The sequence below is a fragment of the Limulus polyphemus genome, unplaced genomic scaffold, assembly GCF_000517525.1.
Source record: "Limulus polyphemus unplaced genomic scaffold, Limulus_polyphemus-2.1.2 Scaffold238, whole genome shotgun sequence".
Lineage (NCBI taxonomy): Eukaryota > Metazoa > Arthropoda > Merostomata > Xiphosura > Limulidae > Limulus > Limulus polyphemus.
The window spans coordinates 577,176-589,646 of record NW_013665848.1 but is presented as its reverse complement, the minus strand read 5'-3'; the positions used below and the strand labels follow the sequence as shown (position 1 = coordinate 589,646).

General features: G+C 34.2%; 1 protein-coding gene across 6 annotated transcripts in view; it reads right to left on the bottom strand.

Annotated features, from left to right (window-relative positions):
- LOC106478651 (CUGBP Elav-like family member 4) overlaps window positions 1–12,471 on the bottom strand; it is a 484,600-nt gene that overhangs the window by 44,901 nt on the left and 427,228 nt on the right. For all 6 annotated transcript variants that reach the window (XM_022382285.1, XM_022382287.1, XM_022382290.1 and 3 more), the window contains one exon: window positions 4,840–4,968. In XM_022382285.1, the coding sequence (XP_022237993.1) occupies window positions 4,840–4,968 (129 nt within the window). The remainder of the gene's footprint in view (window positions 1–4,839; window positions 4,969–12,471) is intronic.

Below are 12,471 nucleotides of genomic sequence, written 5' to 3'. Positions count from 1 at the left end.
TCATCACCTGTGACAATTCTCTCCAAAAATGGTTCACATGATGTACGTTTTTGGGGGGTTGGTTAACGAAAATGTTCCAATCCGCGACATTAATTTCTTGACGACCTAATACACACTTTTTATTTTTAAACAACTGAGTGTTATAAACTAAGCCTACTTCTGGTTTAATAATGGTCTATTGTCAGGGCAAGCTGCTTTTGAATGCCGAAAGGCCTTTTATATAACCCATAATTTTTCACATAACGTATATATATATATATATATATGGATGTTTTTGTGTATGAAAACTTACGAATAACAATATCAGATGTGCAATTTACGAAGCAAAGCGAAGCCAGAATAAAGGGACAAAAGTGACTTAAGTGATTTATTTACAAGTGTCAAATTGATTCCTCAGAGAATCACTGTTCTTGCCTTATTTATCTACTTTTCAGCAAAGTCAACGAACTTTCATTGCCACAAGGATATTTTTTTTCATCTATAAATTATAAAATTCATATGCCGGTAAGTTTCGAAAACAAAATGAATTAAAAATGGGAATTTAAAATTTAATGTATTCCACGAGAGTGAATGACGGCACGGAGTAAACCTATTTACATGAGAGGCACAAGAAATGCATAGCAGATAGACAGTACAATATATTTAAGCATGCTTCTATTATAACCTCCTTAAGCTCAAATTATAGCCCTTTGATATTTTTCACCATTTTTCATACATTGAACGAAGCGCAGAACGTTTTGTTTAAATATTTACTACAATATAATTTAACTTCACGTCAATTCACTTTTCAATTTTCAATATAGCGGATTTCTAAGTAACTCTCATGCCAACTAATCTTTTATTTTTCTGTAGAACGTTTCAAGAAACGCGAAATATGATCTTGTTCAGAAACTAAACGATGATATATTCAGTGATGTATAAATATTAGCAGAATGTACATAAACCTATAAAAACAGGAATATAAATGAACGAGAAAACACAAAAAAGTGTTAAATTTTTGATAAGTTAAATATTAAAAAAATATAAAATATAAAAGCAGCAGCATTGGTCAATATATGTGAGTAAGTACAATATAGACCTTTTCCTTACGAAAGTACAATATATTTTACTTACTTCAACAATAAGCTGTAACGAAAAGCTTAAAATATTTAAACTTAATTTCACCGAAATATTCATTAAACAGGTCAGGAGTAATTTTGAAGTTTATCGATAGGCGTTAGAATTTCAAGTAGTTAGTTTAAAAAAATTCAACTTTATCGATACTTGAGTATGATTCTAAGATAAAATAATATAATATAGCTCAGAATAATACTCGCAAAACGTGTTAGTTTTTTGTATTGTCATTAGGGAACAAAACAATCGTTAGAAGGAGTTACGTAAGAAGTTTTAAAAGCAGCAAACAAATTAGAAAAATAGCGTCTATTCTCCATGTGCTAAAATGAAATTCCTTCAAAAAAAATATTTTAAAAATCATATTGTGTGAACAGGTGTTAATATCACAAAAAGCCGTGTTTTTCAAAGCAATACAAATCAAAAACATGTTTTTTGAATTATAGGACTTTTTTAATTTGAAAATAAAAAGTAGATAAATATCCTTAAAACAAAGTGAATGGAGGGATGACAATCCAGATGTTAATGATGATGATATTCTCAAGCTTTCATCTCATATTATCATGAAAGGGAAGGACAAGATCCCCTGACAAATTAGAGACGGTAAGTTAAATAATTGTGAACATTAATTAACGTATTTAACGACTTAGGGAATTTTTTCGTGAAGTAGACGTCGTATTGTTATTTTCTAAATATTTTCTTGTGGCAAGATTTAAAAGAGATCGAGTTGTTGTAGTATACACATTTGATGATTAGTTTTTGATTTATCAAAATGTACGTTTTATTATTTCGATGTAACGTCTGAATGACTTGAACATGAATCACGAGAATGTACCTGCAGTTCCTGTATTTGACATTATAGAAATCTTAAGACAGAGTTTATTTATGCATTAAAGCTAGTATTCAAAGATAGCGTTGTTCAAATAATTACTTTGGCGTTTAGTTAGTGAACGTGAGGGAATTTAGTATATAGATGTTGCCACTGAAGCTTACTTTAGAAATGAGATCTAAAGTTAGCATGTAAACTTTATCAGAAGTAAATAAAACTTGACTGGCTACAAACAAATACAATATCTTACTAAAGTCAGACTTTAAGCTACAAACAAATACAATATCTTACTAAAGTCAGACTTTAAGCTACAAACAAATACAATATCTTACTAAAGTCAGACTTTAAGCTACAAACAAATACAATATCTTACTAGTCAGACTTTAAGCTACAAACAAATACAATATTTTACTAAAGTCAGACTTTAAGCTACAAACAAATACAATTTTTACTAAAGTCAGACTTTAAGCTACAAACAAATACAATATTTTACTAAAGTCAGACTTTATGATTTGTATTTTACTAAACGCAACACCATAAGTTGTATAGTTTTAACATATCCATCTAAGTGCCATAAATATGCTTCCTGATGACTCAGTGGTAAGTCTGAGGATTTTTAACGCTAAAAATTAGAGTTCTACACCAGCGGTTGGCACAGCAGAGATAGCCCATTGTGTAGTTCTGCGTTTAACAGCAAACTAACTAAAAAATAAAAATATTAAATATATCGGAAAAACATGTTTTTTCTTTGTTTTTTTCTATAGGGTTAACGTTAGATGAGTATAATTTTCGTATGTCTAATAAATACTTATCTTCCAGCACAACAAAATGTTGAAAAAATTCAAATAAGATATATGAAGTGCTATAACATCCGTCATATTTCAGAAGTCTAAGGATGAATGACATAGACATTTAAATGTGGCACCAATGTAATGTCTGATATAATTGGAAACGGAATAGGTTGCAAGAGTCCTGCCGCAGATTATCGAATTAATATAAATGCGAGTTTATCTAAATGGTGTCAACTACTTAAAATATATCATGACTAGAAGTATGGCTTCTCCCGCCTATCGGTGGCTCAGCAGTAAATCCGTTGCCTTATAACGCTAAAAATCGCCCATGGTTGACACATTACAAATAGCCCATTGGATAACTTCACTCAATAACTCTAAAAACTCCGGATAAGTAACAACCGTGAAAATTAACAACAAATAATTTGAAGTTTGTCCCATTATATTGAAGATGCAGGTACCACAAATCTGGAGATATAATGTTATTTGTTTGTTTTTCATCATTAAAGACCATTACTAACAAATATTCTAGCTGAGCGAGCAATACTTTAGAAGGTGAGACGTAGAGTTGATGTCTCTAGACCTTAACATAAACGGGAGAAGAGTTGGGGCATTCAAAGAGGGGCGATACTTTAGCATTTAAAGCGTAGAGTTGATGTCTCTAGATCTTAACATATACGAGAGAAGAGTTGAAGCATTCATAGGGCAAGGGGGTTTGGAAATGCTTTATACACACTAGGACATCCAGTTTAAACTAAAATAAATTAGAATAATATCCTAATTTGATTCAATTTTAGATCTGTAAGTTTTTTTTTTTTGTAGGTTGGTTTAACTGGCAGGAAATCAAAGTATTTAAGTGTAATGTAATATGTATAAGCCACTTAGAATAATATATTATCGCTTTAAACAACGTTTAATGGTTCAATTCTCTCTACCTTATAACAACTTCCATTAACTGGTTGTTTTTATTGAATTGTATTCTAACGCTGTCATTAATTTGAAGCACGTTTGTTTTGAAGCTACTAAGTTACTTAGGTTGCCTATATAGAAATTAGTTTTAGTGATAAATGTATTGCGCGGTATAAATTCTGGAGGTTCGAGATATCAAAATATAAAATGTTTAAAGTTATTCCTACTTCTCGTAGAACGTCGAGCGTGAAATTCTGCAAATTTCCAACACAACACAACAGAAACAACAGTTTAGTACTAGCCCTATTTGTCTATGTCATGTAAAATTCTCTACGTTGCGCAACAAAATAACGGTCGAATACCACTACTTGTCCAGAGAAGAACAGTCTAAGAGATGACTGTGGATAATGTTGAATAGATGCTTTCCTTCTAGTTTACCAATTCAAATATAGGGACGTTTTGCCCAGAAGAGCTCTTGTGTAGCTATGCGTAAAACTACAACAAATCTCTAATTGTTCGTATCATCAGACTTTACTCATAGTAAGCCTTATGGAAAGTAATAGCATGTTGGGGTGGAGGAAAGCTGGATGAAATATCTTGATGATACAGTATTAATTAGAAACTATTTAGCGTAAGAACTAAATACAGGTGTTTTCGCTCTATGTTTACTATTGGTAGAATAACCAAACATACTTTTGGAAAGTTCATATTGCATGAATAACTCTGAAGTTCTGTTAAATATAAGATAGGTGTAATAATTATGTACAGAATATAATGAAATGCTATGACTAGCATGAATAGTTTTATAGAAATTTAAAATGCTAAACGCTTTCTCAGTTGAGTGAGTCCATATAATGAAACATATTTGAGATAGCAGTTCGATTTCAGTTCTTCCATGAAAATAAGTTTCGACAGTTACGCCATAATCTAAAGTCCTTTCGTTAAGTTAGAATGATCAGTGGAATCGTTAAACTCAAGGATCGGACTTTCTCCTAATCACCCGCTTCAGAACGTTTCTATTTTAGGCTTAAAAAGAATATAAGAGAAGTAGGTAGTGCAAGAGACTTGGCCTGTTCATTACACCGATAAATAAGCTTTCTTGTCTAACTCGACAGTTAAGTAAAGTATTGAGTAATTACACGGGAAATAACTAATTTTCCGGACTTTCCAAGCCACTAACGTACCTTCAACTTTACCTACCTTTACTCTGGCCGTCGGGTCCCCGGAGGATTGTACACTCATCTATTGCTCCATAAGGTTGAAATAATTGACGAACGTCATCCTCTGTCTGCTGTTTACTGAGCATGCCCACAAAGAGCTTACGATCCTCTGTAAGAAGATAAATTATATTAAATTAGTACTAGAATTTGCCAATCTCTAATATCTAATACATACTAGAGGGAAGGCAGCTAGTCAACACAACTCACCACCAACTATTGGGCTACTCTCTTACCAACGAATAGCGGAATTGTCCGTCACATTATAACGCCCTCACGATTGAGAAGGCGAGCCTTCTAAAGCGAAACAATTAAATACAGTTTTTCTCACAATTTAACATTATTGTTTGTAGTTAAGCACAAAGCTACACAAAGGGCTATCTATGCTCTGCCCAACAACGAGTATCGAAACATACCGCCGTGCCACTGGGAGGCTTTTAGCATGAAATAAGTGTTTAGGTATGATTCAAATGAGCTTATCATAAAACTCATTTGCAGTTGGGTAAACAAAAGCACTGACGAAAATTATTATTTTGTATATTTACAATTCATTTGCCAGTGCAAAAACTTATTACTGGTAGCAGTAAAATAGAAAACGTTAATCAAAACTTTGAGTACATTTCTTAAATAATTATCATAATTTTTAAAAGGTAATGTTAAATTGTTTAAAATTATAATGATTACTTAAGCATCACTAAGAAGATAAATCTTAAGGTAATGACTACATCTTTTCAAAGTATAAGCTTTACTGCTCAACTAGCATATTTGAAAGCATGGATAAACTTCGAAAATAAATTAACTCAATGGGTTTTGAAAAATAAAAACTAATTCTAAGTTTCACTGCATTCAGTCGATATTATAACTACAGTATAAGTTTGGTTTGGTTTGTTTTGAAATTCGCGCAAAGCTACACGAGGGATATCTGCGCTAGCCGTCCCTAATTTAGCAGTGTAAGACTAGAGGGAAGGCAGCTAGTCATCACCACCCACCGCTAACTCTTGGGCTACTCTTTTACCAACAAACAGTGGGATTGACCGTCACATTATAACGCCTCCATGGCTGAAAGGGCGAGCATGTTTGGTGTGACGGGGATTCAAACCCGCGACCCTCAGATTGCGAGTCGAGCGCCCAAACCTCCTGGCCACGCCGGCCTGCAGTATAAGAATGAGTGCTTTTAATAGTTTGAACTTCTTATACTGTTAAACCTTTTATAATTTCCTCTTATGTAGTCAAAACATGTTTATAGATACTTAATGCAAAAGAAATGGAAGGAAAATATTCTAGTCAACAAAAAACGCCCCCCCCCCGGAGTTTCATCGGTAAGTCTCAGGGTTTTTCATGTTGCAAATCGGGTTTGTATCCCCGCTGTGGGCAGAACACAGACCGCTTGTTGCATAGCTTTGTGCTTTATAGCCAATAAACAAATCATTATAAATAATACTTATTATTTTTTTGTTGAATTGTAAAGTTGGACTATGATCCTCATTCAATTCCATGTAGTCCACAAATACCCATGAGAAGTCAATATATGGAAAGAATAATAAAGTGGAGATTCTTGGATGAAGAAAAATTTATTACGTTATTTTACTAATTCTTTCTGTCCAGTTTGTCCACCCAGTGAGTCGAGCTGTAAATTTATGGACTTACAACGCTAAAATCCAGGGTTCGATTCCTATAGTGAGAAGAGCGCAGATAGTTTATTGTATAGCTTTTCTGTAATACAAACAAACTGTCCAATTTAGCGAAAAAGTCAGTCAAATGCTTAAGGTTGAAATAAATTGTTCTGTATTCACTTATATAAGTAAAAATGACGCTTACTGTGTACGCTAACTAGTAAAGATGTGTCTCTTGACTATTTTAATTTTATAAACGATTAATCTGCAAGACATTTATTGGGTAAATTTCTTTGACCGTCTGTTTATCTACAATGCTAATTGAACGTGACTAGTTTAGCTACTATGAAAATGGTTAGTCACTAAATTTGGGACCCGGCATGGACAGGTGGTTAGGGCGCTTGACTCGCAATCTGAAGGTCGTTGGTTCGAATCCCTGTTCCACCAAACATGCTCGCCCTTTAGCCGTGGGAATGTTATAATGTGACGATCAATCCCATTATTCGTTGGTAAAAAGAACAGCCCAAGAGTTGGCGGTGGGTGATGATGACTAGCTGCCTTTTCCTTAGTCCTCCACTAGTAAGTTAGGAATGACAAGCGCAGGTGTCCCTCGTATAGTTTTATGCAAAATTACAAACAAACCCAAATCACTAACTTTGGTGATTATCTGAGAAAAATGATGAATGTACAAGCTCGTAAAGTGCAACAGGTGCCAAAGTGTCAGAAATGTCTAATTCATTCTAATGTGGTCAAAATCTAAGCATACAAAGAAAAGAAAAATCACATGATAACCAACAACTTGTTAAAATTAACTGTCTTAGATCCAGGCAAGGAAATATAGTTTCATTTGTGTTTGAGCGTAATGTGTAAATAATTAATGACTGGAAGAGTGTAGTTTCATCTGATGAGTTGTGTTTCATTCTTTTCTGGGCTAGCAGTATAGTAGAAATAAGGTGACAACTATATGAGGCCATTATGTAAGTCCGGCAGTGCAAACTGATAGTTGTCATCCATAAGGTGTAATGGTGTGGGAAAGGTTGATTCCTTTAATTCTATGGTAGGGCGAATAACATCTAAGGTATACCTGAAGATTGTTGGCGATAATATCTTCCCCACAGACTTCACCAACATTTTGTTTTTAATTAGCAAGATATTTTTCAATAGAATAGCACAATAATCCATCGTGCTTGTATAATTTTTGACCCCCAAAATAGTAGGATCATAATCTGACTGTGCATTTTTGATATGTACTTGAACGTTGTTTACGTGACAATAATAAATCGACAACATCTACTAAGTAATTGCATACCATACTTTTGGATGACTTGGCTACAATGGAACAAGAGACCTTTTAATATCTTATAGAGTTTATGCCACACCATCTGCAGGATGTTAGCTGAATGCCTGGTTTGTTTCGAATTTCGTGCTACACGAGGGCTATTTGCGCTAGCCGTCCCTAATTTATCAGTGTAAGACTAGAGGGAAGGCAGCTAGTCATCACCACCCACCGCCAAGGAATAGTGGGATTGACCGTTACATTATAATGCCTCCGCGGCTGAAAGGACGAGCATGTTTGGTGGGGGCGGGGATTCGAGCTCACAACCTGCAGATTGCGAGTCGAGCTCCTTAACCACCTGGACATGCCGGATCTATTAAAGTAATCAATCAGAGTATATACCGGAAACGTATTGGCTCTTAAGTTATTCCAGAAGCACTTTCAAAGATTATTCAAATTAAAAAGTTAACACTAGTTATTAAACATATTCAAATCAACAAAATTAACACTAGTTATTAAACATATTCAAATCAACAAAGTTAACACTAGTCATTAAACAAACATTACGAGGTTTATATATATTTCTTGTGAAGCCACTTATTGGAAGTTTTTTTTTTCTCTTTTGACTATTATTTCCAATAACTATGTAAATTTTATCTGAACAGTTTATTACAAGACGGTGCAGCAGACGATAATGATAAACTTTAGCCTATAAAAAGTGTTTTATTTAGATAAATCACCATCAGTTCTTACTGGTTACTTCACATCGGGAGACATTTGTTTAAGAGTTGACATGATTGCCGTCATTGCTATGCATTTATGGTGCTCCATTTTTTTGGCTTGTTAATAATGTAATGACTTTTCTAACAAACGTATATAACGATACACCCTTTCTACCTTTTTCAAAAAACGGCTAGTTTACCTAAATGACGATATGAAAATGTATTTTCTTTTTCTATATTGAACAGTTAGTTCGTCATCATATGTTTACTGCAATGTATAATTTCAAAATACTTTACAGAAGATGGGTTTGAGTTTATTTTGTACGAAGTGCATGGATTAGGTAATCTCACGCTATGAGCAATTTTCTTTTTTTTTCTACTGCTAAATTATTCATATTCCCATCTCACGTCTAAAAGATACTTAAGTAAACTACTCATTTAGACTTTTAAAATGGCTTCTTCTACGTCGTGAAACTCCTTAATACCAGGGAAGCAATAAAATACTTTTAGTGGAAATAATGGACCTTTTATTTCTGAAGTAAAGCATTGGAATGAATAAGCTTTTGATATTCCTTTTTTTATTCTACGATAAATGAAACATTTGGAAGATAGACCTTGTATCAGCGTATACAAAATACATTTTTATTAACAAATATTGAAATAAAATCTTATTTTTACAAATTCAAACGATCAAATAATTTTTAGTTTTACAAAATAACAAAAAGTAGTTTGTCAGATTTTTTTAGAAATTATTTTAAGTTAAGCTTACATCAAGCTGTAGATTTTCTTCAGTTGTTCGTTAACTCATTTTTAAGCTAATAGATGAAGTTTGAATTGTTATTTAAATTCACAATGGAATCCTCGGCTTATAATAACGTATTAAAATCACTCTAACACTACACATCAGAAATTTGCCAACCATCTGCCTTTAAACACACTTGCCATGACCATTTTATTTTATAAATCACATTGGACACCGATTCCAGTTTTTTAGAAATACAAACATACATATTGTTGTCGAATTTTAGCCCAAAGCAACACAATAATCTGTCTACGCTCTGTCTACCACAAGGAATCGATCCCCTTTAGTGTTGCAAATCTGTAAACTTACCGCTGACCCATAGGGCGACCCAAATATACATAATATCAGAAAAATATTTCACCACCCACAATAAGTGCACCTTTGTCACATTCCATAAACTTTGTTTTAATAGACCCGAACATGTTCGACCTAATGTCCTAATCACATTTAACATTAATGACATACATTAATAACAACAAATGCACCTGCACAAAGCTGACTGCTCGAAATTACAAATTAATTATGAATATACCTGTAAAACTACACGCTGACGTAGACACACGTGAATGTAAGTCATAATCAAGATTCGTGTTATTCAAATGCGAAATGACAAGAGAAACCCGTGACTGTATTTAGCGGAAGGTGAGAAAATGGGCTTTTAAAGCTACTATTTCCGGCATCCTGTAATATATGGCAAACACTTTTCACCAAAACAGTATACCCATGCATAGTTTCATTATAACACATTCGAATCTAGTGGTAATATCCTCTACCAATTTTGAGATACAAAATTCTTAAAGAATGTCTAAATCCTCATCTTTTTTTGATGTAGAATTATCTACGATGGTAAAAGCAGTATTAAACGACATTGAATTTTTACGAAACGTTACATAATATATATATAAATTAAATAAATATAATAGTACTGTCTGTTGCATGTCCATGTAACTACTTCGGAGGATGTGGATGGATCTTCATCAAAATTTATATGAAGGTTCATTAGGTCCATGCAAGGGTACATACAAATTTTCAGTTTTGCATTTTGCGTTTTGCGGTTTTTATGGGCGTTTTTTACCACTAGTTCTCCCTCTGTTGGTGGATCTTCACAAAATTTGGCATGATGGTTTGTTGGGTCCATGAAAAGATATATGCATACAAAGTTGCGGTTTCACATTTTGTGTTTTGCAGTTTTTATGGGCGTTTTTGCGTTTTTTTACAATTACGTATAAGACAAGCAACATCTTATTTCCTAAGATAACCTTTTATTAATCATGAATTTGTATAACTTCCATCCATGGGACGGGTACTCTAGTTAGTTGTATAATACGTAAGAAAATAAAAGTATCTAAGGTAATAAAAATATACTAAAAGACTATGAATTTTTACGAAACTTGGTATGTTGATATAGCAGACTATACTATGAATTTCTCATGGCCTTATGATTTTCTGTAATAGATATAAATGACAGCGAATACAGTCCAAAGTAGTGAGAAAAATTCGCAAATTGTAAGTTGCATTCGAAACTAGAAGTAACTGTGAATAAAAGCCATACTAAGAATACGAAATACATATCTCTAAGTATATATGGAAAAAACAATAACTGTTTTTGTGTTTTATGTTTAAAGCTCACAAAAGACTAATGGCGCTGCGCCCACCTCAGGGATCGAACCCCGGATTTTAGTGTTATAAGCTTACCTCTGAGCTACTTAGAAGAGAAATAAATCAACAATAGCTTAGTGAAAAATAATCCAGGTATATTATATCCAAAAATGTTACGTTACATTAGCCATTAAGTTTTGTTTCGGATAGAACAAAATTATTTCAAACGTTTGATGTTCATATTAAACTTTCAGAACTTGGTTGGTCCTCCTCGTACTCTAATAACCTCCGCAAGACGACGTGGCATGCCGTTGATGAGGTTATTGATGTAATCATCGTGATTTCATTCCAACGTTTCACTAGAGGACGCTGTAACTAAGCTACAGCAGCTGGTTTAGAGTCGTGGTGAGCAATTTTTCGGCTCAGTTCGGCTGCCTGAATTAACCCTACGCAATACAAAATGTTAGACAAATGATTAATTTTACTACATGTGAAAAGAAACAACTAATGTTTCTATGCTGGTGTCAACTCTCTCAATAGGGTTACAATCTGGAGACTTTACTGGCCATGGCAATATTGTAACGTCCTCCTGGTCGAGATATTCCTGTACAATACGCACCCTGTGGACAGTAACATTGTCATCCTTGAACACAAAGTTATTTGCAAACCTTGCACTAGCATATGACAGAAAAATCGTCCTCATGTGATGCCTGTAGGGGCGCTATTGACGTTTCCCTGGAGAATATGAATAGCAGTTTTCTGCCATGATTAATAGCTGCCCAAACATGTATTGCACCACCTCCCGTGTGTTCCCTGTGGGAAAGACAGTCTCTCCTCATCTATTTTCCAAGAAAACGACGAACATGAATCCTATCATCAGCTTTAATAAGCCGAAAACAAGACTCATCTGAAAAGGTAACATGTCGCCAGTTTCCTAACTGTAAGTTGGCATGCTGTCTTGCCCAAGTAACACGGTGACCACGGTGAATTCTGGTTAATATCGGTTTGCAGATAACCACTCTTACAAAATAACCTTGTTTGGTCAGTCTCCTAGTCACTGTTTTTCTGGATACCATGGAATGAACGTGTTCAGGCCATTCCTGTCGTAAGGGGTTGCAAGATTTCTTTCGACCTTGACGTGTTAACCTGATCAAAACACGTTCATCTCGGGCAGTAGTTTTTCGGTGTCTACCAGTAGACTTTCTTGGAACAACGTTTCCAAGAGTCCGATGACATTTCAGATTTCTGGATACAGTACACGGGGGTTACCTTACTGTTCTGGCAACGTCCATTTGCTTCATGCCATTTCTGAACATTCGGACATTTTGATGCCCTATAACTTCTGGTAGAAGTTACACAGAAATTTTCTGAACAAATTATTTCAAACGTTTGATGTTCATATTAAACATTCAGTACTTGGTTGGTCCTCTTCATAGTCTAATAACCTCCGCAAGTCGACGTGACATGCCGTTGATGAGGTTATTGATGTAATCCTCGTGATTTCATCACAACTTGTCACTATGGGCACTGCAACTCAGCTACATTAGCTACAGACCAGAAAAATTACTCGTACATGTTTGTCCGATCATACGCTACCTTCTCT